The 27679-nt window shown below is 35.9% G+C and overlaps 4 protein-coding genes across 4 annotated transcripts; 2 read left to right on the forward strand and 2 right to left on the reverse strand.

Moving 5' to 3' along the window:
* Nucleotides 1-1037: 1037 nt before the first annotated feature.
* Nucleotides 1038-4894, forward strand: LOC100257873 (FT-interacting protein 1). Its single transcript, XM_002265121.5, has one exon. It carries the CDS (start codon nucleotides 1545-1547, stop codon nucleotides 4683-4685), a length of 3141 nt encoding a protein of 1046 aa, XP_002265157.2. The 5' UTR covers nucleotides 1038-1544; the 3' UTR covers nucleotides 4686-4894.
* A 415-nt stretch (nucleotides 4895-5309) lies between these two features.
* LOC100252724 (large ribosomal subunit protein eL6x) lies at nucleotides 5310-7879 on the reverse strand. The gene is made up of 4 exons (XM_002265358.4): nucleotides 7494-7879; nucleotides 6638-6744; nucleotides 5789-5970; nucleotides 5310-5695 (listed from the first exon to the last, which is right to left on the reverse strand). Exons 1-4 carry the CDS (start codon nucleotides 7748-7750, stop codon nucleotides 5540-5542), a joined length of 702 nt encoding a protein of 233 aa, XP_002265394.1. The 5' UTR covers nucleotides 7751-7879; the 3' UTR covers nucleotides 5310-5539.
* A 2846-nt stretch (nucleotides 7880-10725) lies between these two features.
* LOC100244312 (FT-interacting protein 3) lies at nucleotides 10726-14127 on the reverse strand. The gene is made up of 3 exons (XM_010661021.3): nucleotides 13973-14127; nucleotides 13350-13573; nucleotides 10726-13238 (listed from the first exon to the last, which is right to left on the reverse strand). Exon 3 carries the CDS (start codon nucleotides 13228-13230, stop codon nucleotides 10900-10902), a length of 2331 nt encoding a protein of 776 aa, XP_010659323.1. The 5' UTR covers nucleotides 13231-13238; nucleotides 13350-13573; nucleotides 13973-14127; the 3' UTR covers nucleotides 10726-10899.
* Nucleotides 14128-24617: 10490 nt separating this feature from the next.
* LOC100266645 (small ribosomal subunit protein cS22) lies at nucleotides 24618-27679 on the forward strand. Its single transcript, XM_002265593.5, has 4 exons — nucleotides 24618-25038; nucleotides 26293-26394; nucleotides 26508-26810; nucleotides 27522-27679. The coding sequence occupies exons 1-4, from the start codon at nucleotides 24739-24741 to the stop codon at nucleotides 27558-27560; spliced, it is 744 nt and encodes a 247-aa protein (XP_002265629.1). The 5' UTR covers nucleotides 24618-24738; the 3' UTR covers nucleotides 27561-27679.

Genomic DNA, 27679 nt, shown 5'->3' on the forward strand with positions numbered 1-27679 from the left:
TTCCAATAAAAATATGTTAATCCTAAAAAAAGTTTTAAGCAAATAATACTTCACTATATACTTGATATATTACTCGAGAATCTAACACAACATTCAAGGAGACACGATGTTTGCCCCAAAAGAATAGCAACCACTCCGTAGAGTGTGCAAATATCCTGTGAGTTTAACTGTAAATTCTTTATATTTAAGGATCAAAGAATTGGAAACAAGTCTCAGATTGCTTCTGGACTTGACAGTTTATCGAGTAGTTTCAAAATGACATCATATTCCCTTTTCCATTTGTTAAATGATTCATTCTCCTCAAATTTATTCTTGGATTGATAGTACAATGCAAATATAGATTCTATCTTACAGAAGATCCATAGCAATGCTCGAAGAGAATATTCATGCAGTTTCAACATCGAAGTAAAAGGAAACAAGTGAAAGAAACGGAAATGAATAAGATTAGATTAAAGTGAGAGAGGGAACAAAGCACAGCAAAAAAGCATCTTTAGGCAAGGTCACAAGCGCCTGAAGTTTTAGGTTTTGCTTTAGCTTTCTTTCAGCTCCCACTCTGCCTTTTCCTCTTTGTTATCTAGTGCTTTTGTTTTTCTTACACTGGCATTGCTGCCCAAAGAAGAAAGGGATATCAGAAAGCACCAAGGATCCAAGAAATGCACTTCTGAGGAAATGATATCAATATGAATTTGTGATACCTAGTGCACTAAGCGAAGTTTTACATTATTAAATAGCCTGAAAAGGATTAAATGGCACTACTGAAGCCAATGAGGCTATGCCAGCTATAATTCAATGGATATCACCACTGCAATTTCACATTTTTATTCAATAAGGAAAAACCATTGAGCTCTTGAATTTACTCTTTTGTTCTCTCTTCATGGCAATGAAGGAAACACAACCAATCTTTCATCCCAGAGGGAACCAGTCTAAAACAGAATACTTTTTTTTGGAAGACTCGTCTCCTTTTTCAGTAAAGCCACCAAGCTTTTGGTTTGAGGGTGGGGAAATGCTGCTAACACATACTAGTTTGCTCTATTGAAGTCTTAAGGCTATCTTTCTACAATCATTCTTCTCGGTTGCTAAGATGAAGGGGGGCAAAGGTAACAAAAAAATTAAACTTAGAATTCAGCAACAAGGCATTCAAACCTGGAGCTGTAAGATAGAATATATTCTTGCTTTCCTTCAATCCGTAGACAAATTCCAAACAGAGCACAAATAGATTATCTTGAAATAACTGTTTAATTTTACTTAATGTTGAAAACTAAAAGAAATGGACACGGGTTCATGGATCACTTTTTCGCTTTTCAAACAGAGTTTATGCCTTCCCTCCATTTCCCTCTATTCCATTTTGGTTTCTACAGAACCCAGGGGCAGCTTCTTCATCAAACCATTCTTTTCTTTCACCACCAAAACATCAACTATTCCTTTCTTTAATCTTCTGTGATCCCAACTAGAACTCCTTTGCTTCCGAATAGAGTTTCAGGTTTCTTGTGAGGATCCACTTCCTTGTAGCTTCTTGCAGCAGTGAGGTGAGAAGAAAAAGGGGCATGAAGCTGGTGGTGGAAATAGTAGATGCTCATGATCTTTTGCCCAGAGACGGTGAAGGATCAGCAAGTCCTTTTGTGGAGGTTGATTTTGAGAACCAGCGAAGCCGAACTACAACAGTCCCAAAGAATCTCAACCCCGTTTGGAACCAAAAACTTCTCTTCAATTTCGACCAAGCCAAAAATCACCATCACCAAACCATTGAAGTTTGTATTTACCACGAGAGGAGACAAATTTCCAGCCGCGCCTTCCTTGGGAGGGCAAGAATTCCCTGCTCAACCGTTGTCAAGAAAGGTGAGGAAGTTTATCAAACATTCCAACTAGAAAAGAAACGGTTTTTCTCTTCCATCAAAGGGGAAGTTGGCCTGAAAATCTATCTTTCATCAGAAACAGAACCAAGTTCCCCTGCTCCATCATCTTCTCCACCACCACCTTCTAGTCCTCCTCCCAGTTCGGAAAATAGAAATCTTATTCACAATCCCTCAATTCCTCTCCCCATATCCGAAGTGCCTGTTTCTAATATCCTCAACTCCTCTCCCTCAATTACTCGAGTTTCTCTGATTGAAAAATCAAGTTCTCCTATCCCAGAAGCCGAGTCTCCTCGCAGTTCTGTTGAAGAACCAAAGGAGGAGATCAAAGAACCTGTCGAAGTAAGGGTAGAGGCAAATCCACACATATACAAATATCAAGTTTTGCAGCAACCAGCCATTTCAGTGGAGAAGGGACCACAAGGCATCTCATCAACCATGCACCAGGCGAATCCAGACATCCATCCTAGTCCCCAAGATGACTACAATTTGAAAGAGATGGACCCACAGCTCGGTGAACGGTGGCCAGGTGGAGGAGTGTATGGTGGAAGAGGGTGGATGAGTGGCGAAAGATTTGCAACCACTTATGATCTTGTTGAACAGATGTATTATCTTTATGTTCGAGTTGTGAAAGCCAAAGATCTTCCACCCGGTGCCCTCACTGGAAGCTGTGATCCTTATGTGGAGGTAAAGCTTGGGAACTACAAAGGAAGAACAAGGCATTTCGAGAAGAAAATGAATCCTGAGTGGAATCAGGTCTTTGCCTTCTCAAAGGATCGTATCCAATCATCAAGCCTGGAGGTCTTTGTGAAAGATAAAGAAATGGTGGGAAGAGATGATTATCTTGGAAGGGTGGTTTTTGATATGAATGAGGTTCCAACAAGGGTTCCACCTGACAGCCCGCTTGCTCCTCAGTGGTACAGGTTGGAGGACCGCCGAGGGGAAGGAAAGGTGAGAGGAAACATCATGCTAGCTGTTTGGTTGGGAACACAAGCTGATGAAGCCTTTTCAGAGGCATGGCATTCAGATGCTGCTTCCGTTCACGGGGAGGGTGTTTCTAGCATCCGGTCAAAGGTTTATGTATCACCAAAATTGTGGTACCTCAGGGTAAACGTGATTGAAGCTCAGGACATTCAGCCTAATGACAGAAGCCGGGTCCCTGAAGTTTTTGTAAAAGCTCAGGTTGGAAGCCAAGTGCTCAGAAGCAAAATTTGCCCAACTCGCACAACTAACCCACTTTGGAATGAAGATTTGGTCTTTGTAGCAGCTGAGCCTTTTGAGGACCAACTGGTCCTTACCGTCGAGGATCGAGTGCATCCTTCAAAGGATGATGTGCTTGGGAGGGTTAGTATGCCACTTACTGCGTTTGAGAAGCGACTTGACCACCGACCAGTTCATTCTACCTGGTTCCACCTTGAGAAGTTCGGTTTTGGGACCTTGGAAGCTGACAGGAGAAAGGAGCTCAAGTTTTCCAGCAGGATTCATGTTCGAGTGTGTCTTGAAGGTGGATATCATGTACTGGACGAATCAACTATGTACATAAGTGATCAGAGGCCAACAGCAAGGCAGCTATGGAAGCAGCCCATCGGTATCTTGGAAGTGGGCATTTTGGGAGCACAGGGACTTCTCCCCATGAAGATGAAGGATAGCAGGGGCAGTACAGATGCTTATTGTGTAGCCAGGTACGGCCAGAAATGGGTTAGGACCAGAACAATTATTGACACTTTCAGTCCAAAATGGAATGAGCAATACACATGGGAAGTTTACGACCCATGCACAGTGATAACGCTGGGAGTTTTCGATAACTGCCACTTGGGAGGAGCTGAGAAACTGAACGGTGGAGGGGCAGTTCGAGATTCACGAATTGGGAAGGTAAGAATTCGGCTATCAACCCTAGAATCTCATCGGATTTATATACATTCTTATCCACTTCTTGTTCTACAACCAACTGGGGTCAAGAAAATGGGTGAGCTTCAATTAGCCATCAGATTCACTAGCCTCTCCCTAGCCAACATGATATATGCCTATGGCCACCCCTTGCTGCCAAAAATGCACTACTTACACCCTTTGACGGTGAACCAAGTAGACAGTTTACGATATCAAGCCATGAATATTGTAGCAACCAGGCTTGGCCGAGCTGAACCACCACTTAGGAAAGAGGTGGTGGAGTATATGTTGGATGTGGATTCCCACATGTGGAGTATGAGAAGAAGTAAAGCAAACTTCTTCAGGATCATGTCACTGCTTTCTGGTGTGATTACCATGAGCAGATGGTTTGGGAACGTTTGCCACTGGAAGAACCCCATTACATCAGTCCTAGTTCATATACTGTTCCTGATACTGATTTGGTACCCAGAGTTGATACTTCCAACCATCTTTCTTTACATGTTCCTAATCGGAATATGGAACTACCGGTTCCGTCCAAGGCACCCACCTCATATGGACACTAAGCTTTCATGGGCAGAAGCAGTGCAGCCGGATGAACTTGATGAAGAATTTGACACTTTTCCAACATCTAGATCACAGGATAGGGTTTACATGAGATACGATAGGCTTAGAAGTGTGGCAGGAAGGATTCAAACAGTTGTAGGGGACTTAGCAACACAGGGGGAGAGATTTCAGTCTCTGCTCAGCTGGAGAGACCCAAGAGCAACAAGCCTTTTCATAATGTTCTGCCTATGTACAGCACTGGTGCTTTACATGACCCCGTTTAGAGCGGTGGCTTTGGTCGCAGGTCTGTACATGCTGCGCCATCCTAGGTTTAGGAGCAAACTACCCTCCATACCTAACAACTTCTTCAAGAGATTGCCGCCTCGAACAGACAGCTTGCTCTGATGCTACTTGTCGGAGGTTATATATTTTTCTGTGTTTTAATTTGCTGCTCCTTTAAGTTCTTTCTTGTGTAAGTTCAAATAAATGCTCTGTTAAAGATTTTCCAGATACAGCAGTCGCTTGTGTGACATTCTAAAGAGCATGAAGCTTGGCCCCTTGGCCGAAGCCACAGTTTGTAATTATTTATGTTTTTTATAGTCTGTGTTGATCAAGTCCTCTTCCACATTATCCAGTAGTTCTACGAAATAACTGCAGTAGCCTAAAGAGGCAGAATTTCTGGTTCCTAACTCTTAATGGGGCAGGCTATGGAAGTAGGACAAACTAATTCCTGCAAAAGATATAGGAGCCAAAAGTTAATACATTCTAGTTTAGATTCAAGATTCATATCCAACTTTTTCCAGATCCTACAAGTATAAAGAAACCTCTCACAACAAAGAAAGATGAATGAATCTTATATATCATATTATATCAGTGAAAACTTGTACTTGATGGAAGCCAATCCAAATGTTTTGCAGAACTCACTGCCCATCATAAGACAATTTGAAAGGAAATCCAAAAATCATAACCAGCTTTTTCCATATGCTATTCATGTTAAAATGTTAATAAACCTCCCACGGCAAAAGAAGATGAATGAATCCTATATATCATATATATCAGTGAAAACTTGTACTCAATGAAAGCAAATCCAAATACCTTGCAGAATTCACTGCCCAATATAAGACACTTTGATGATGGTTGCTCAGGAGAAAAAAAAAACACCGGAAGAGTACAGCTGCTAAAGAGCATTGTTCAAACAAAACAGAATACTAGAAGTAGGAAAAAGAAGAAAAGTCCTAACACTTTCTCAAGTGTCTACCCTAGAAAACAAGCTCATGAGGTTTCATGCCTGCCTTGAGAGAAAACCTTGCACCCAAATAGGTCTTCAAGTCTGGAACTCCTTCAATGGACTTTATCAATGGTGTATCCACGGCCTTCTGGTCATCCTTTTTCTCCTGTGGGAGCACACTTTTTTCCTACATTTTGAGGTGAAAACAATAAAAGGTTAGGTAAATTAGGAGAAATTTATTAACTGCCACAACACAGAGGGCTAATAAGCTAAAACTAACCTCCTTGTCTGCTTCAAAAAACTCGCCTTCTCCTTTCTTTTTCTTCTTCTGGGTTTCCTTGGCAAAATACTTGTCATCAAACTTTTCCACATTTACTCCAGAGATGTCAACCTTGGTGGAAGTTGCAATGATATAGGCTTGATTCACACGTCTTAGAGGAACACCATTAATCTTAAATGGTCCTGTAGCAGAAAGAAGATATTTCAAGACTACAAATGAATGTGGCACTGAACCAAACCAAGGGCAAAAAACCTTAATTGAAAAAAAAAATGATTAGTGGCAAATTGGGGTAAGCAATGTTTTTCTTTTCTATGCATGCAACTGGACTGTAAAGCATTGCTCATCAAGAAAAAAGACAATACATAACATCAACATCATCCAAGTAATATAACATGCAAACAAATATTTATTGATTCTAAATGTAGCATCATCATCATTCCTATTGTCATCATCCAAATATAGAGCAATTTAAAAGAGAAGTTCTTCCATCCTTGGATAATTGTAAAAGAAAATACTCTGGACGCAACATCCAAAACCACTCACCATAAATTTATATAACAAATTTAATACAAATTATATATAAGATTCTTATCAATATATGAAAGTCTGAACACCATGATATCATGTAAAACCACCTTAAAACTGTAAGGTTTTATCTGATAAATCGTCTTTTAAAAGAAGTGATTATAAATATATGAACTGCTTTCAATACCTTATGATATCAAATGACTTGCAAGTATGTTTCTTGAGTATATGGAATCATGAGGTACTAGAAACAGTTCAAAAAAGCAAAATCAATTCTTTTGAACCATATATTTTCAGAGCATAAAATGAAATAGAAAAACCCACCAGTAACTAGGAGCAATCCAGATGGAAGTTGCTTCAGAAACACAACTCTCTTCCCCTTGAACCTCCCAGCAAGGATGATCAGCACAGTACCCGGAGTAATACTAGCCCTGAGAAAATAAATAAGAGAGACAAATCATAACTTGTCCTGAAAAATTGAGAACCCAAAAGAAAATTTTGAATCTAACATCTACTGTTCTGATTTCCCAAGACATGGAAAATCATCTCAACAAAGCTAAGGCTCAATTTGGATCTTAGTTTTTCCCTTTCATTTATGTCTTTATTTCCGAATCCAACTAAAAAATAGCAGTATTAGCTTTCTTTTTCTCACATGCCAGATTACGAAAACCTTCAAACTCAAAGCTTTAATTTCATTTCTTTTCCTATTTTATAGGCAACCAAAGGGACAAAAGTGAGAACCCCATATCAGACCCCAAAACAAAGGACATTAAGAGTGAGAAAAACAGGAATAAGATATTAGAGAATTTAATATATCGTTTACTAAATTTCATCAGTAACCAAATTTCTGAGCATTAAGAACAGAACAGGAAAAATGGACACTACATAGTTAATTACAAACCACTCGAAATGAGATACAGAAAATGCAAGCGTTTCATCAATTGAAAGTGATGAAAGACCCAACATGTTCAATGTTTTCTTTCTCTAAATTGAAAAGATTTCATTTCCGCTACCAAACAGGCCCTTGCTTTCTTATATTTAGCTTAATTTACTCGGAAACCAAACAAACCAATGAAACCCCATACAAACAAACTTCATGAAAAAAGAAAAGAAAAATCCCACATGTTATTGCCAACCAAACAGGTCAGAAAATAAAACCTCCTAACAGAGCACAATATACCTGAGCTTGGTGAGCTTGGACTTGTGTCTGTTGACCAGGGGCTTCTTCACATCATCGGCGGGGTAAAATTTCGGGGACTTCTCGGCGGGCGCCGGAGCCTTGGGCTTGGCATCGTGGCGGGGAAAAACGCCGCCGTTTTTGGCCTTGATGGCCCAGAGACCACGCTTGTGGTACATCTTGGATCTGGAGTGCTTACCTATGCCGCGAATCAGATTCGGGTTTCGGCTCACCTTGGGGGTCCTCTGTTTCGGCGCCATTGATGGAGCTTCGAGCTAGGGTTAGGGTTAGGGTTTCTGAAGATGAAGCTCTGCCACAAAAACCCTAGTTGCAGCCTCTAAATTACTTATATATACGTGTGCCCTAAGCTCACTGGTGCGAATTTGCCACTGACCATTTCCAAATTTACTTAAATGCCACTGCTTCTTCGCATACAGTAGTCCAACTTATTTGTGGGTCATTTTCGTAAAATAATTTATACATAATCTTTAATAAGTCTAAAAAATAAAATATATACTTTTTCTTTATCATTTTCTTTTTTTATCTTAATATGATGCTCATTTAATTTATACGTGTTTTTTTGCTAATCATGGAGACTATTTAGGCCCAAAATTTTTATCTAGGGTTACATTAGAGTTTTTGAAATAAAAGGGAAAAAAATATTAAGGAAAATGATGTTCTCAACTCTTCCTATTTAATCTATTATAAAAAAAATATGAAAAAAAACTCAAATATAATTAAAATTAATTAAAAAATTATATACTTTTAAATTATTTAATATTATAGAAAAATAAGTAAAATAATTTTAAAAAAAGATGTAAAAATAGTTAATTAATTTTAAATTGATTTTCTATTTTATTTTCTTCTATTTCTTCTTTTTATTTTAGTTTGATGGCACTTTCTATAAATTTCTACAAACCAAATAGAGGTGAGGAAACAAGAAGAGAAAATGTTAAAAAAATAAAAAATAAAATTAAAGAGGTGGGAGAGTGCAAGAGAAAATTTTAATAATAAAATTTATATTTTTCTTTTATTTCTTATTACTTTCCAAAACAAACATAAAAATTCTTATAGGAATTTTTTAAGATGAGAAAAACAAATTCCCAAAAGTTTTTTCTCACTATCATAAATAGAGATGATAATAGAACATGTTTTTTTAATTATACGTTTTGTCCCTAATAAAACAAGTTTAAAATTTAAATAAACAAATTAAGAGTCAATTTGAGATTTTTTAAAACTCGGACGGGTTACACTATCTTGATTATATTTAAAATTAAATTTGAAAAATTAATTCAATTTAATTTTTATTTTCCTGTTTTTAATGTGTATATATATATATATGTAATAAAACAAATGTTTTTCAATAAAATAAGTTTATAAAAAATTATAATATTTTAATTCATTGTAAGATTATGTATTTATTTTAATATAATTAAAAAAATAAATTCAAAAATAAATAAACAAGATGGAACGAGTGAGTATGAGAATTTTATATATCGACCCTGCCTTATTTAATTTTTTAGTGGAGCAATAATATGAATTATTTTAAATAAACAGGACGGAGTTAGGATGTGGTAACCAGTCCTAAAGATGCCCCCTATGCCATTCTAGTGGTAGAATCATTTGTGATTCGGAGTTCATCATCTGCATAATGTGCATGTTTTCTTGATACTTCTTATAGGAGGATTTAGTGCACTTTGCCTTAAGTTGTTTGCATACCCCTCTAGCATTCATAGGTCTCGTTGGTAGCTTGAGGGCTTCCTATGACCTTGAGTTAGGAGGTTGAGAGTTGAAGCCACATGAGATTGATACACCAATGGTTTTTCATAATTGAAGGCTAGTAGCCCTTCAAATAGTTTTTATAAATTATGTCTTGTTTCAAGAAAATATCAAGGAAAGTAATAAAAATGTTAAGAGCAATTTTTTGTCAATGTTTGATTTAGCATAGAAATTAAAAAAAAATCAAATATAATTAAAATATACTAAATTTTCATACATTTTTTAAATTATTCGGGTTATAGTGTTGAATTTGAGCAATACTCATTCACATCTTTTTCTTCATCTCATTTTAAAGATAATGTAGTCTTTGTTTATCATTTGTGCACTCTTGTACCAACTTTTTAGAAATGACAATGGAACAAGTTTGGGACATGTCACTCTCATCTTAACTTGTCTCGTGTATTTATATCTATTATTACCCTCGTTAAATAAAATAAATATAATGGAGTAAGGCAAATTAGGGTGCCGGAAATTCCCATGCACGCCCCATTTAACCTTTTTATTTATTTTTCAATATTTTCACTTTTAAAATTTTAAATTATATTAAAAAAAATTATAATCATTAAATTAATAAACATTGTAAATATTTTTAATTTTTTTAAATGTTAAAAAATTTGAAAATGAAAAATATCAATTAAAATATTTTTATTTAATATTATATATAATCAAGTTCGATGGGGTGGGATGGGACGAGATAAAGTCAAATCTAAACTTGTCCCATGTTTTAAAAATTGTCCCATGTTTTAAAAAATTTCTCAAATTGACCTCAATCTCATTTATATTCATCACAAACCCGTTCCAATCTCATTTATATTTATCCCATTAGAAACAGTTATACGAAAAAACTCTATTATCATCCATACTAACTTTTAAGCCAAACTCTTTCTTTGGTTTTTCTCTCATAGGCACACAAGACCATATGACAGACAATTTATCTTAAAGGTGTCTTTCTTTACCATCCAAGAAAGACAACTATTAATTTGCTTGGTTCCAAAAAAGTGCTAAGCAAAATGATTTGTTTGTATTTAATTTTAGCGGAGACAAGAAAAGAGAAAATCAATTAGAAACTTATATAGTTTAGAATTATTTAATATTTATATAGAAGATGAAAAAAATTGTGAAATAAGTTTGAAACTTGTATAAAAATAAATTTATTGATTTTTTAAATCTATTTTTAATTTTCTTTACTTTTTCATTTATTCCATTTTTCTCTTTTTTTTATTCCCTCGAATTTTCAATTTTATGGAAATCAAACATAACCTTAATCAAATTTCTCATCATTTTTTGTTTACTTTTTTTTTTTTAATTCATCTCTATTTTCTTTTTATTGTACTTTCCCTCAAATTTTCCATGGATTCAATTCCCACAACACCCAACAAGCAAAACAAACTGCACCACACAACAACCAAAGTACACACACAAAACTTCCAACCTCAAATGAATACAAGAACACCCACTGCTGAAAAAACTGAAAATTCATCGGAGTTCATTTCATTATCTGTGATGGAAACAACATGCATCTGGTATAATACCAGTCTCTGGTTCAAACATTGATCTTTTTCTGATTAAAATTTGAAATGAACATTGTGTCTGTGTCTCGAGAAGCTCCCAATGATCATCAATGGAGGTCTCAGAACATGCTGTCTGTTCTTGCAGGCAGCCTCTTGAAGAAGCTTAGAGGCACAGAAGGCATCCTATGGCGGAGCCTTGGATGCCTTAGCACATATAAAACTACCAGCACAGCAAAAACCCGAAAAGGAATGAACAGAAACAATGTACCAGCAGTGAGGCAGAAGATCATACACAGAGCTGTGGCTCTGGGGTCTCTCCAGCTCAGTAGAGCCTGCAGCCTCTCCCCTTGAGTTGCCAAGTCCCCCATCAATGTCTGTATCCTCGATGCCACACTCCTGACTCGATCATATCGTATTTTTAATATTTCAGCTTGTAGTGAAGTTGGAAATGAGTCAAACTCCTCTTCCAGTTCATCAGGGAAGACGGTATCAGGAAGGGAAAGCTTGACCTCCATGTGAGGAGGGTGTCTCGGCCTCCTTCTATACCGCCATACCCCAATGATAAGAAGGTAAAAGAACACTAATGGTAGAATGAGTTCAGGGAAAAGAGCCAGCAACAAGAACAGAATGTGGATCAGAACTGTTGTAAAAGGGTTCTTCCAAAGGCAAATCTCATCAAACCATTTCAGGGCCATCTTCAAATCAGATATAACCTCAATAATCCTGTAATAGTTAGCCTTGCTTCTTCTCATACTGAACATGTTTGATCCCACATCCAGCATATATTCCACAACCTCTTTTCTAAGAGGGGGCTCAGCTCGGCCCAGCCTTGCTGAAACAATCTTGGTAGCCTGGTGCCTTAAGCTATCAACCTGATACATGGATAGGGGTTGGACATAGTGCATTTTGGGCAGCAAAGGCTGAGCATAAACATTCAGCAGATTGAGCAAAGACGAGCATGAAAACTTCACAGACAACTGAATTTCCCCCATTTTCTTCAGCCCTGAGGAGTCCAAAACCAGAAGAGGATATGAATGTGTGTAAACTCGGCCAGTTTCCAATGTAGAAAGCCGAATTCTCACCTTCCCTATTATTGTATCCTTTGAGCCTGCAGCCTTATCTCCACCATGTAAGTGAGAATTATCGAAAACTCCAACGGTGATGACAGTGCAGGGGTCGAAAACCTCCCAAGTATACTGCTCATTCCATCTTGGGGAAGAGCTGTCTATGATAGTCCTCGTTCGAATCCATTTCTGACCATACTTGGCTACACAATAAGCATCAGTATTTCTACGTCCACCCTTCTTCTCCTTAAGCAACAAATCATGGGCATTGATTATCCCCAGTTCTAAAACACCAGTACTAGGCTTCCAAAGGTGCTTCATTGTTGGCCTAAAATCAGTGCTGAAGTGGGTTGCTTCATCAAGCACATGATATCCACCATCCAAGCAGATTCTTAGATGAATCCTGCTGGAAAACTTCACCTCCTTCTGCTCACCGGACATTTTCTCAAGATTAAACCACTTAGCACTCACTGGTCTGTTCTCCAGCCTCCTCTCCACATCCTGCAGGGAGATCATACACTTCCCCAGGGTTTCCTCCTTGTTGGCTACCACCCGATTCTCCACGCTCAAAACCAAGGGCTCCTCAAATGGCTCTGATGCCACAAACATCAAATCCTCATTCCAGAATGGATTTATGGTTCTAGTCTGGGGAAATCTAGTCCTCAAAACAATGGTCCCAAGCGCGGCCTTAACATAAACTTCATTCCTTGTTCTATCACTAGGCACCAAGTCCTGAGCTTGAATCACATTAACCCTCAAGTACCAAAGTTTAGGAGATACATAGACCTTCGATCGAATACTGGCAAGGGCCTCAACACTAACCCCTGCAGCATCAGACTGCCAAGCCTCGGTGAAGGACTCATCTGCCTGAGTCCCCATCCAAACAGCCAACATCAATTCCCCCTTCACCTTACTCCCTTTCCGATCCTCCAACCGATACCATTGTGGCGCCAATGGACTATCTGGAGGAACCCGCCTCGGGACATCGTGGAGATCAAACAGAACAACCCCCATGAAATCATCCTTCCCACCGTTCTTGTCCTTCACTGAAACTTCAATGAAAGAGGACTGTAACCTGTCCTTTGAAAAGGCAAACACCTGGCTCCACACAGGGTTTGATTTCTTCTCAATGTGCTTTGTAAACCCTTTGAAATTCCCAACCTTGACCTCCACATAGGGGTCACAGGACTCAGAGCCATCCTTCCCTGGAAGCTCCTTCGCCTTCACAACCCTAACGTATAGATAATGCATTTGCTCAACAAGATCAAACGCGGTTGTGAGTTTATCTCCTCTGGAAAGCCTTCCACCCCCAAGATTCGGGGAGGTTTCCTTCAGGCAGTAATCGTCTTCTCTGGCTGAGCTCTGGTTTGGGGCCGGCCTGGGCATGGTTAGAACTGCAAGTACTGAGCAGAAATCAGAATCAAAGCCAGAGAAAATTTACGGAGTTTCTAAGATTTTAACTCAATTTCAAAAACCCCAAAAGGCCAGGAAGAGATGGGCGTTACCTAATTATAGAGCCGTTAGAGTATGAATTTGAGTTTTGCTGAAGAATCGCCAACAGAAAAAAGGGAAACCCAAAGGTTTTTCGGAGATCCCAGAGTGGGGAAAAGACAATCCAACGTTATCTGAGTCGAGTTCAGACCTCGGACAAGTTCGAGAGGGAAAGTTTGCTGACTGGTACGGAGCTGTTGAGCGCAGACCTTTGGATCAAATCGAGTTCTTGAGGCCTCTGAAAGAATCAGAAGGAAAAAACCAGTGTTAGAAATAATCAGAAATTGAGAGAATGGGATAAAAGGCTCTGTTTGGCAGTCGAGAAAGTGCATGCAAAGAGAAGAATTCAAGGTTCCACTTTCTGGGGTGTAAGTCACACGTGTTTCTGATACAAAACCAGCAGACCCACAACACCCAGACACGGTTTTCTTTTCCTGTTCCTCTATTTTCTCAGGAACCAAACAGAAATCCGAAGAAACGCACGCACCCGGACACTCAAGCATTGAAAATTCTACGAAAAACCCAACAGCCCAATCACGAAGAAACACCCCAAAAGCCCATTCAATCATGAAAAAAAAGTCTAACCATAAAAACAAAGCAGAGTTGCAGAACCAGTGAGAAAACGAAGGTGGCTTACCACGTAGACAATGGTGCTGTTGCAGTGCAACCCCCACATATAGAATGGAATGAAGGAGTTGGCGAGAGGTGCATCAATGGAGAAACGGGTTAAAAAAAATAGAGGAAAACAGTGAAGAAGACGAAGAGGGAAAGGCGAAGAAATTGGAAAGTTTGAATGAGAAAATTCAGAAGAAGAGGTGAGTTACGAATATAACTTCCATGCCTTATATAGACACTATTGCTTCAACTTCTCCTATCCAATTTCTCGTATCACGATATTTTGTCAATTGGATTCAAATTTCTATACATTAAATTTTCAAAATTTTATATTAAATTGCAATATTTTTCTTTCAATTTTTTTTTAACAAAATCACTCACCATTAAACAAAAATCATATGTACTCATCTTTGCTTTGATGTTGATTAATTTGACAAATAAAAACATGATAATTAAATTATGATATAATCAACCCGATATAATTATATATGTTGATGGTTTAAATCATTAAGTATAACGGCTATATTAAATAAATAAAAATATAACGGTTAAATTGAATGAATATGGATATGAATATAACAATTAATATATCGTGTATGTGTGTGAGAGATACCTTAATTCAATTTCCTGATTAATGATATTTTGTGTTACAGTATAAAGATGACCTCTCAAAATTTTTTTTCTTTCATTTAGAAGATGAAAACATTTATGTTTTCGTATCCAATTAATGTTCATTTTATTATAGTATGATTCGTGTAATAGAAAGAAAATAACGGATATAATGATGTTTGCTAAAGATGCTACCACCACTTTTTTTCGAACTTTCTTCCTTATTTTCAAAATCGGAAGCATTCAAGCATCAAATCAAATAGATTTTCGTATTTATTACTATTTGATTAATTTGATAGATAAGAATTTAGTGGGGAAAAAATCACATGGTAGTATTTATTAAACCATGATTTATGTTAATTATAAAAGAAGAAAAATAAAAGGTTGAAATTCATTTTTTCTACAATATTCATTTGGTGGGCATAGGAGATCGTGAACAATATATATGTTAAAATAACAATTTTTTTTATAAAATTAAATATAAAAAAATACTTATATTGTCTAATTTTTTATTTATAAATTTAAATAAAAATTATCATTTTTTTATTAAATAAAAATAATGACTCAAATTTTGTATTAAAATTTATCATGGATTATAAAATCAAGGGTATTTAAGTATAACGACAATAACTATTAATTTTTATTTTTTTGTAATTTGATTAATTTGTTATATATAAGAATTATAAAATTAAAAGTATAAATTGGAGTACATCTCCATAAATAATTCAATTATTCTATTTTTTATTTGACATATAAAAAATAATTATTGTGTGTCTTTGCTTTAAGAACATAGTATTAAAAACTTTAATTTCTAATTTTTTTAAAAAAATTATATTATATTAATTGCTAAAATAGATAGTGAAATATTTCAATTCTTTTAGAAAATAAAAAATATGTGCATATATAACTATAATATTATCATTAATTCAATTATTTGTGAAATATGATATATGATTATTATAAAGTAAATAAATTATATTTTGAAATTGTATCAAATTAAATTATTTAGTTATAAAAAATTAGACTAAGATTTTTAATTAATATTTTATTTGCAAAATATTAAAATAGATAATCTCGCTCTTTTTTAATAAAATTAAAGATATTTATGCATCATATTATTTGTATAGTGATTTATTTTTCATGATTATGAATTTAATTTTTAAAAATTTCTCTATTTTTAAATTGGGAACACTATATAATTATGATAAAATTAAATTAATTTTTATAAAATTAATATAAACAACTAGTGATATTTCGGCTTCCATATTTTGACCGATAGAACGTGATAAGTAGGCAATATATCGCAAAACAGGTGAAGTGAGGTATTGACGTATTGTACGTCGAGGTACAATAGTACAGTGGGACCACAATCTCTATCATGATTGGATTTGTTGGGACCCACATCTGTACACCTCATAATCCTTTTTTTATTCTAAAAAATATGTAAATATTTAAAATATTTTTAAAAAAATATAATAGCATGACATATTTAAAAAAAAAAATTATTAAGTATTATTACTTTGAAGATAGGGACTACAATATGACAATTCGGGATGGATTGGCCCGTTCCAACCCGGCCATTTATTCAAAATATTTCTTATTCCGATTCAATTAAAAAAATTAAATGGGACAGGATGCAAATGGTATGGGAAATTTTTATAATCGTCCCGTTTAACTTTTAAATTTTAATTACATTAAAATAAATATATTTTATAAACAATTAAAACCTTATACATTTTTTAACTTATTCTAAAAAATATTTTATTTTATATATATATATATATATATATATATATATATATATATATATAATAAGAAATTATATTAATTTTTAAAATTAAAATTTATATATAATCACGGGGTGAGACAAAACAATAATTGAACCCGGTTGAAACCTTTCTTAGGTTTTTACAAAAATCTCAAACTCGTCCCATTAAGAGTTGTGCATGACAGGTACCTAAAAAAACTCACCCCATTATCATCCTATTTGAAAATAATTAAAATTATTTTTCTTTTAAAAAATTAAAAACATTTTGGTTATTTACAAATTCTATCCATTAAAAATAATTTATTTTTCTTGTTTGGTTTTTTAAAAAGATAATTTTCCCATAGAGTATTTATATTTTAATAAAAATGAGTTATTTCTTTACAATTTTTTGACGTGGATATAAGTTTCTTTACCAAATTTAAATATTAATGTTATTCTCATATTTTCAAATTTTTTTAAATGTACTTATGTTAAAATTTAAGTAAAGTTAGCTCCATAAATATTAAAGATTTAATATTTATTGGGGAGTTTAAAATTCTGAAAAATCATATTTAAAAAACTTAAAAATAATTTTGAGTTTGGTTTGATTGGATTAATAAAAAAAAACTAATTTAAGTCGATTTATTTTATTTTGTTTTAATTTGATATTGTGTAATGATTAATTTTATAAAATTTTGGATCAAATCCAAAAAGTCGATAATTAGACATTTTGAACCAAAATTTAAAGAATGTTGTTATAATAAATTATTCATTTCACACCATTATAATCCGCATTAAATCATATTGTGATAACATTATTAATTAAAGGTACAACAAGTCCATATATAGCATCGAAGTATATTTTTTATGAGTATAAAAAATATATCGTCAATTAGGTAGTGTCATATGTATATTATCATGTCCTATTATTTGCACCCCATTTTCATTCTTATGTACCATACTGCTTATTTGATGACTTGAATCTTATCATATATATTCAGTGGATCGAGTTTAGAGTTCTTTAGATACTATCGCGTTGTCTTGGAAAATACATTTCCCTTCTTATAATATGCGTTGACCATACAAAATAGTCAAATCTCGAGAAAAAAAAAAAGAAGAAAAAAAACTAGATAGGTGTGTGTAGACCCCCATTTGGGACTCATTTTCATGCAACTTGTTTTTGCCAGGTGTCACAGTCCTGGGAGACCACATGTTGTCTCCTGATTGACTGGTAAGGAATCAGAATAGTGGATTTGAGATGCAATAAGAATGTGACACCTATCAAGGAGAATCAGGGGGGGCGTGTTTTTGGTTACATGCAACAGGCTATTATCTGAGAGTGGGGACTTTTGGGTGGCTGGTTTTCAGAGATATTTTGGAGGAAAGATCCTTTAACTGGGAGAGCAAGCTGTAAAGGGAGGTTTTTCATGATTTTTTTATAGAGATTTTGGGCGTGTTTTTGGCTGAAGCTGGAGAAAGGAGATTGTGAGAGAAAGTGATTCTGATGGTTGGTTGCTTGAGAGAAAAGACAACTAAAAGCTGAAACAGAGAAAAGAAAAGAAACGTTCTCAGGTACGTTGGCTAAACCACATTTTGCTTGCCATTGATATCCTTTGGGTTGCTGTGACTCTGTGATAATGTATCCATGCCTTGTTCTTCATAGAAAATTTGTTTTAGAGTAATCTGATTCCTTTATAGCTCTCATTTGGATATTTGAGTCACATATCTGAGATCTTAGTTTCCCCTGGTTTTTCCCACCCATGCATAAGCCCATTGACTCCAATATGAAATGGAGCTCGAGTCAGTGTTTTCTTTGGTTCAGTTGATACTCTGTTTTTGTGCTTGCTTTCTCAATGTTTATACTCTGTTCTCGATGGCCATTCATATCCTCAAGGAGAAGGGTTTTAGGCCAGCATAAGCCTTTGGTTTTCATATGGGCACAATTCCTAAATCTTGGGACCAGAAGATAGTTTTGTGGAGTGTGTTTCCTGAAACAATGGATTTTTTGCACATGAATGGGTCTTAAGGGGGGTCTTTGAACATGGTCTGCTATCAATCAAGACACTAGGTGTTGTTCTCAGATGCCAACTCCTGTGAGGCTCTCAGCTATCAGAATACCTACGAATATCCCTCGTTTGGAGGCGTGAGAAGAATAGGTAGTTTATTCGAAACAGAGCAGCCATGTGGTTTGTGATTACTTGAAGGATACCTCGAGGACTCCATTTCTTGTTGTTATAAGATAGTGTGAATCTAATGCTCATGAAGGCAGCATCCCACCATCAATCACGACTCAAGCAAAGCCATTACTGTCATGGTCCAATCCTCTTCCCATAGAGCTCCGACAGTATGATGGAGTACAACGGAAATGGAAGATTTTGAGAAATTGAGGGCATTGAAGAATGCTTGCAATGAGACAATTCTGAATATGGCGAATGAGGCGACGAAGCGAATAATGTTGTCGGAGTGGAAGGCTCTAAGCTCTCAGTAGGCTTTATTTGTGGCAAAAGGAAAAACACTATGATGGTTCAACTAGGGAGAGATGGGTCTCCTTCAATGGAGCCCTCTCACCTGCGTATCACCATTTTTATCCATGTCCACTAACAGCTATCATTGCTACCCTAGTCTCCAAGCTTCTTCCGACGCTGATGGAATGACTCCTGATGATAGAAACGCTCCACTAAAAGGAGAAGAAGAAGTTGTGCTAGTGGAGAATCTTCCATTAGAGTCCAATGTCACGACCCAAATTCCGGGCGACCCAAAATTTGGCCCGTGACCCCAGGTCAAAGGTTTGACCCTAAGGGTTTCTCCTATTCCACGTTGGCAGTCAACTAAAACACTCTGAATTTTTTTTTTTTTTCACATATAAGTCCCACTAGGTTCTCACCAACTAACAATATTTCAAACCTTACTCAAACACATTAAGATTTAATAAACATCATTGCATTCCAAAATAAAATTTCATAAAAATCCCTTTAATCAAATTAAGGTCTTATTTCATTATCCATAATTCACTTATTACAGGGTCTCAATACCACAAACACAATAAAAAAAAATAAAACACATTCCACTAAACCACTCCAGGGGCATCCTGAAGTCCTCTCTGTCCCATTTATGGATCCTCAGGAGTGATATCTGCATCTAAAAATATATAAAAAAAGAAAGGGTGAGCATTTCCACATTACTCAGTAGGGTGCCTAACACCCAAAGGGTTAATGGGGAATTTCTATATTTCAATAACCCAAACGCAACAGTTTACCAATATAAATCAAGTTACACAATTTAACATATAACATTATACTCAATCCCACAACATCCAATCATTAAATGAATGCATATGAACGTGTGACACATAGTCATACAATGCTCTATCGTTCTCGGGCTTTCACCAAAGGATACGCGTCCGCACCCAAATATACTCCCCATTCGGAATCTTCCCGGGGTAAACTTTTGGGTCTTTCACTCTAGGGATCTCTCTCCCTTCTTAGTTCGCCTCACACGGGCTTTCACTTTTCATCACTATTTTATTTTTTTCCATTTCATACACTTTTCACAATTTTTTTTTCTTCATACAACCATGATGCAAATGAATGCCACAAACTCCAAAATTCCTCAATAATTTCAACAATTCCAACATTTTCAATAACCCAATAAAATAAAATTTTCACATTAAAATTCCCAAAAATATACCAACGAATTTTCGGAAATTCACACATCAATATACTTGAATTTATATCACAATTTCAAAATTTTTCAATAATTCTAATAATTCCTAATATTTGAAAATAACTAATTTTTCACAATAAAATTACCGCAAATATTCCAATCAATTTTCAAAAATTCATAAATCACTAGATTTGAAATCTTGCCCTAATTCCGGAATTTTCCTACATTTCTAACAATTTTTAACACTTAAAATAATTATTTATCAATTACAAAGAATTCCGGAAATTACAAAAAAAATCCAGAAAAAAAAAATCCCAAATCATTCCAGAAAATTCACACAACATCACAATTACCTATTTAACTCATAATTATCAGATTTATAATTTTTTCCAATGAAAAATACATTAAATTTGAGTTTTAGGGTTAATTTTCCCCTACCACAAATCTGAGAATTGACCCGTTAAAAACGAAATCAGTCACCGTAGACTTGTTCCTCTAGTCGAATAGAGCACTTCCTCCGAATTTGGGCCGAAACGGAGGTCATTTGGCCGTCCAAACGGTCAGTCAAAGCTCCGACGAGAACCCCAAAATTCCATAGCCGCTGCTCATTTCTTCTCCCCGCGTTCTGCCCTTTTCAAAAACTCCTCATTTTTTTTTTTAACAACAAAGGCTTCCTACCACCAGCCCATATCTAAGCCCAATCCATTTCATATCTTTTTTTCTTTTACAACCCATTACCTTAAACGACCAATATTCAAAGCCCAATGAATATTTTTATTTTATTTCTTTTATTTTATTTTTTTTGTTTATTCTAATTGTTTTATTTGATTTCCAATTCATTTTTTTTTAACATACAAATTTATTTATTAACACCAATCTAAAACTAATTTTTCTCAATTTTATTATTCATCAGTTTAATTTAATTTTTCTTAATTAATTATAATTAATTTTTAATTAATTCATTTTTTTTTCGTTTTCGTTTTTCGTTTCCGGAAATTTTCAATTTCTAAAATCTTAAGAAATTTTCTACCCTAAGGCTGATATGACATAAAATTTCAACTCGTCTATTTGACCGACACAATAAAATGAAATTCACCAATCCGAAATTGACACGTGTTCTCCAAACACTTTTCTTTTTTACTTTTCAACCATCACACAAAATAAGACTTTTCAAACTAAAAATGCTAATGTGTCATAAAATACCCGGTCATTACATCCAAGCTATAGTTGAAGTTTGAGTAGAGGCTCACAATGCCGTACATCATCCATTTTCATTCCATCACCCCATACCCACAAAATCATTTTCTCTCACTATCCAACCTTCCTTCTTCACTTCCACTATCAAACCCATTTCTCCCACCATTTTACCACCTTCCTATCCCACCTTTAATCTCATACCGAACATGCCCATCAAACCCTTCATGCCCATATCCTCCGTCCATTTCATTCTTTACCCCTTTGTTGCCTATTTTCCAACTTCCATGAAGTCTCATGCATGTGCCCATCTACAACTCCTCATTGTCCTAACTTTCAAGTCCACCATACCCACGTCACATTCACTTCCATTAGCCTTAAACACCCCACCGAACCTTTGTTTCTCTCACTACCCATGGCTATATTTCACACCCATCCCATGCACATGGCCACCCATCACATCCAACAAATCCAATACTCATATCTCCAATCGATCTTGTCCATCACTGTGCCCACTTCCATACCCATTGTCGTTTTCTTCACACCCACCAAACCCTCCACCGTCTTCAGCGTTACATCCTCTCTCCAGGCGCTTTTGATGTTGAAAAAGAACCACAGGTCCACACCGGCGCTGCAATTGTTCCACACAGGCAACCCCTTCATTGTCGCCTCTGACAACTTCTTCATTGTTTACGCCTGCGACGATGTCATCAAAATCGTGGACTCCTCCAATGCTTCAATCAGGTAGATTAAGGTTTGGAGGCTCTCATCGCTCAAGTATATTTGCTCTTGGAGGGTGCATTAGAGTCATGTGATAGGCATGGTTTGTGATACCTCGGGTAGAATGGGAAACCTCCATCTGTTTTTTTTACTTCTGGGTTTCTATATTGTATTAGCGGGATTGGCTTATGTACCTATAGTTGCTGCCCATTTCTCACTTATCTTGTCTGCTAAGAGATGCTTCATACTAGTGGTGGCAACAGGTCTGCTGTTTATACTAATGGAGCCTCTAATTCCTTTATCATGGACTTACTTCTCTAACCTAATCAAAGCTGCTTGACAGTCTTCGAAGGACGTCTCTATCTATGGTTTTGTTGCCATAAAGCCTACATGGCCATCGTGGCTACTTATTGCAGCAATCCTGTTAACTCTAGTAGCAGTTATCTTTATCATCCCCATTAATTATATGGTCGAGTTGAGAGCGCTTTATTTAGTTGCCATAGAGATTGCTTTAGGTATCTACATACCTGTTGAGTACTTCCTTTAGGCTGAAGTCCTACATGTTCTTATTGTTATAACCATGGTATGTGCTTCTGTATTTGTGGTCTTCACTCACTTCCCATCTGCCTCAAGCACAAGGTTCATCGCCACATGCCGTCGACAAGATGAAGAGCTTGGAACACCTGGATGTTGCCCACAATAGTTTCACCTGTGTGATTCTACCCATCCGACGCCGTCACGCCTATTTGGCGATTTATAAGGCATGTGATTATTATGATCCTTTCTATGTAAATAAAATAACCATTGGTGCATTTGCTGCAACTTGAAAAGGATTTTTTTATGAGCACTCCTACTAGGAAAGAAGGTCTCAGAAGTCCTTCCTTACTAAACGGGGCACCATGGATGCTTACAGTGAAAGCAGACACCATAGACAAAGACATCAAGACTACAACCAATCTTGGAAACGGGAAATATTTTGATGAGGAATCATTTTTCCAATCGAGTGATCTTCCATCAAAATTATTACCTATTGTGTATACAGGCTCTAACGGCAATGTGTCATCAGCATTTTGCAACCAAGGATCAGTGAAAGACGAGAAACATTAGAGGAAGGTTGTAAGTTGATTGACAAAGCATGGGAGAGCTTTTATGATGTACAGTTGAAGGATAGGAGTCTAATATGGAACTCTGACTTGTCAGAAACCATAGAGTTGGAAAATCTTTTGATAAACGCATGTATCACTATGCATTCTGCCAAGGCCGGGAAAGAAAGCAGAGGAGCGCATGTCCATGAAGATTTTACAAAAAGAGATGATGAGAAATGGATAAGGCACACTTTGGGATGTTGGGAAAATGAGAAGAATCTTGTTTGAGGATAAGGTTGAGTAAGTTATGGGCCTTGCTTTCATGACTGATGGAAATGGTGCAGTTTTAGAAGAAGCAACTAAAAATTCTTGGATGCAACTAGATAGAAGTGAATAACACAGTTCAATAGTTATTCAGGGAAGATTTGTCAGGCTCAGGACTTCATTCCTATGTAGTTATCTCTATCTTAAACCCATTTCTAGTTGCTTCCAGTTTACATGGCCACCTTTTGGCATGCCACCTTTGGGCCACGTGCTATCTTCCCCTTCTTCATTTTTAATTTTGAAAATATTTTTTTAAATCCCATTATTCAAGAAAACTTTCTAGATTTTAGTTTTCTTAAGAATAATTTCAACTCCTCCATTTTTCATCTTTAGCATTTTTCTTAGGATTCAAAAACCCGTTTTTCAATAAAGTTTTTCCGCCATCTTCCTTTCTAGCAAGCCATTTCTATGTCTCCTCTGTTTTTAAAACGTTTTGAAATAAGCGTGAATCTAACCCAGTGATTCCGAATAATGGAGTTATTGAAATTAATTCATGCAAAATAAAATGGGCTTTAGTGGGGGCCCAACATCAACTAAATTTTCTTTAAAATAAAGATGAATTTTGAATGAAGTGTCATGCGTGTTATTAATGATTTTGTACTCGATTTAGTGGCATGTGAGCTATGTTTTATGCTCTTTATTGTACATTGACCTCATTTTTATGATAATGCATTGATCGTTTGATGCCAAAGTATGCCTCGATTTCACTTTGGTCGTTCTTTATTGAGTGTTTTGATTCCTACATGTGCATGATCGCTCTGAGTATTCATTGATTTCGTCATCAATTACTATGTTAGCTTCATTTTATTAGTAGAGACCCGACTTTAGGGACTTAGAGGGGTGCTATGGTCTTTGCCATACCTTCCCAATAAGTAACCTGACCTTCGAACCTAATCCAAATTTTCATCGACCACATTTTCCAAAACGAGAAGTCACACTTAGGGTTTTATTTCTTATTTTGTTTACTTTTTTAAAAATAAAACAAAAATAAGTGGCGATTCCAAGTTATTTTTCTAAAAAAATAAAAATAAATCATTTTTCAAATAAAAATCGAGTTCGTCATTCGAGTGGAAGCGCATTGAGCCGAAATACGAGGTCTACAGTGTGATTTGAGATTGATTTTTACGTGAAAAATAAGTATTAAATTAATAATAAATAAAAAATTATTCAATTTCCAATGGCTAATATATTTTGTTCATCGGTATCACTTCCGTAGATTAGCATTTTATTAAAGATTTTGATACCCAATTAATGTAAGATTTTAAAAAATATTAATTATAATTATAAAAATATAGCGTGGGTTGGGTGGGGTTACGTGCCGGTGACTCACAGCCAAACCCCAGTTCGGATAAAGTGATAAATCCCAGCCATCTCCTCAACCCTCCACTGCAAAAACTACAATGCCATCCTCATCTTTTCTCTAAAACCCTAAGTTTTTCTCCCAAAATGGCTGCAATTTCCTCGCTCTTCTCACAAACCCTCCTCCACCATCCCACTAAAACCCTAACCCTTCACTCAAAACCTTCAATTCAACCGCTAAAACCCTTCCATTTCCTCAATTCAGTCACGTTCAAAGCCATAAAACCCAAACGACCCATCGCCGTCTCCGCCGTCACCGCAGAAGCGCCGGTCGCCACATCCGATGTTGCCGCGAGGAGACTATACGTGGGGAACATTCCCCGGACTCTCGACAGTGCGGAGCTTGCAAGGATCGTCGAAGAACACGGCGCCGTCGAGAAAGCAGAGGTTTTTCGACAATTCATTGTTGATTTCATTTGATTTGATTGGTTTTGATGGATAGCTACATGTATTATCGGCTCCATTTTTCTCAAATTTTGTCGTAATTTTGTGAATGTTTGTTGGGAATAATCGTTTTGAGTTCAAATGGTTCGACATTTGATTTGTTTGTGGTCTTGACAATGGATGGATACAACGGGATATTGATGGTCTCTGTAAACTGTTCTCTGCTACTTAATCAATACTGCATTGTCGTTGGAATTTATTAGCTGTATTCTGTTACTTTACCTTAAAAACAATTCAAGATGATGAAATGTTTGGTCTGGGATTCGGGTTTTTTCTTTCTTTCTTTCTTTCATTTTTGGACTTTGGAAAGTAAGAAAATACTCCCAATACAAATGGCACTTGAACATTGTCTAGGGCTGGTGCTTTACTGCCTCCGATTGTTTATTTATTTGTTTGGAAACTTTGATTCTTGGGTTACAAGCTGTCAGAATTACAATTCAGTAGAATTGAATGCTTGGATGTTCTTAGAAATATGCAAATATTCCTTACTTTTAATTGGCAATTTTCGGTCAGGACAACCTTATTTTACCTAAATCATATGATGTTTGCTTGCTTTGTTTTGTTTGTTTGTTTGTTTTTTTACTTCTCGAGGATCAAGAAGCATAGTTTTATCACAGAACTTCTCAAAAACGACGAAAGTGAAATTTGATGTTGATTGGCCATCTTGGTTAAAAGCTAGTAAACTTTCCTAAATTACCTCCTAATTAAGACATTTTCTTTTAGGCTATGTTTGGTTGCTGGAAAAATTGAGGGAAAATGCAAATGAAAGAAAATAAAGAGGGAAAATAGAAGGAAAGAAAAATGAAGGAAAATAAAAAATAAATTTAAAGTCAATAAATCATTTTTATATGCTATTTTAAACTAATTTAACTTATTTTAACTCTTCAATATAAAAATTAAATGACTTACAAATGCATTAGTTTTTAACTAATTTTAACTATATTTGATAGAAAATGATTTTTCTTAACAATTTTTTTCTTTCCTTTGGTATTTTTCGAGAACCAAACATAACCTCAAACAATTAAGAAAACGTCCATCAATTCCAAGGAAGCAGTGGGTCAACAACTTATGCGCTGACTTTGTTAAATTGCTTTGATGCTAGAGTAATGAATTACTGAAAGGGGAAAGGATTGCACTATTTATTAATGGGTTGATTTGCAATTTGGAATGATTTCCTTTCCCTTTTTCTGTTAACAGGTGATGTATGATAAGTACTCTGGAAGGAGTCGCCGATTTGCTTTTGTTACAATGAAGACTGTTGAGGATGCAAATGCAGCAATTGAGAAGCTGAATGGCACTGTAAGGCTAATCAATATTTTGTATGGGAAAAATTACATAACATGTAAAGGCACTATTAATGTTCGTAGTTCTTGTAAATGATTGATTGAAGTTTATTGGTTTTTCTGTAACAGGAAATTGGAGGACGGGAGATCAAAGTAAATATAACAGAAAAACCTTTGCTGACTCTGGATATGTCACTTCTCCAGGCAGAGGAATCCCAGTTCATTGACAGTCCCCACAAAGTTTATGTGGGTAACCTTGCCAGGACAGTAACCACAGATACGCTCACCCAATTTTTCTCCGAGAAGGGAGGAAAGGTGCTTAGCGCAAAGGTTTCTCGGGTTCCAGGAACCTCAAAATCCAGTGGGTTTGGTTTTGTTTCGTTCTCGTCTGAAGAAGATGTTGAAGCTGCTATATCATCTTGCAACAATGCTGTAAGTTGTTCATTCTCCCTTTAATATTTAAATCAGAAGCATTCTTGCCCTGATATTTAGTTCAAAGTTTCCAACACATACTGGACTTTTTTTAGGTAATCAGGAAATATATTGAGAGCATCTAGGAAATGGGCGCACCTAAGTACGCAGAACCTATACAATAGGCACCAATAGGCAAGCAAAAAATAAAAGGAGAAACAAAAAACTACTCCCTGCCCTTACTTTGGAACTCGGCCATCAAGAAAGCTTAAGATGGTGATTGAATAATCTTCTATGTATACTCTAATCCATTAAAAAAGATGTACAGAGGAATATTTGATTGCTTGGTCTATTTGTTTAATATTTTCACATGACCTCCTGTTTTTTTCCTTCTACAAGGTCAAGAACAAGCACAAAAGAGCAGTCCTCTCTAAGCTTTCTTTCACTTCTTCCTCACAAAAACTCGAGATTCCCTGTTACTAAAGAGTGCATCACTCAATTATTCTCTGAACACAGCATAGATATTTGTCTCTTACAACTGCCTAGGCGGTGCTCATGCGTTTTTTCAATTTGAGACTCTAGGGTTGAGCACCTTCATCTTTAACTAATATTGAGCACAACCCTCATTCTCAGATATCTTTGATCTTCATTTAAAAGCACCCTTGCCTGGTAATGCATTTGGTTTCTGTTTGATTATTTCAATGGACATCAACATCTGTATCCTCATTTCAGTTCTTGGATGGGCAACGAATTCGTGTAAACAAAGCATAAGGATAGAGGGCAGCTGCTTCTGGGCTTGGAGAGTAATGTACTCTGTATCGATTTTATTGAAGATTTGTAAGATATTTTCCATGAAGAATGAAAAGAAAAATGAAAATTTTCAGAGCACA

Source organism: Vitis vinifera, chromosome 13 (assembly GCF_030704535.1).
Source record: "Vitis vinifera cultivar Pinot Noir 40024 chromosome 13, ASM3070453v1".
In the NCBI taxonomy this organism is placed as follows: Eukaryota; Viridiplantae; Streptophyta; class Magnoliopsida; order Vitales; family Vitaceae; genus Vitis; species Vitis vinifera.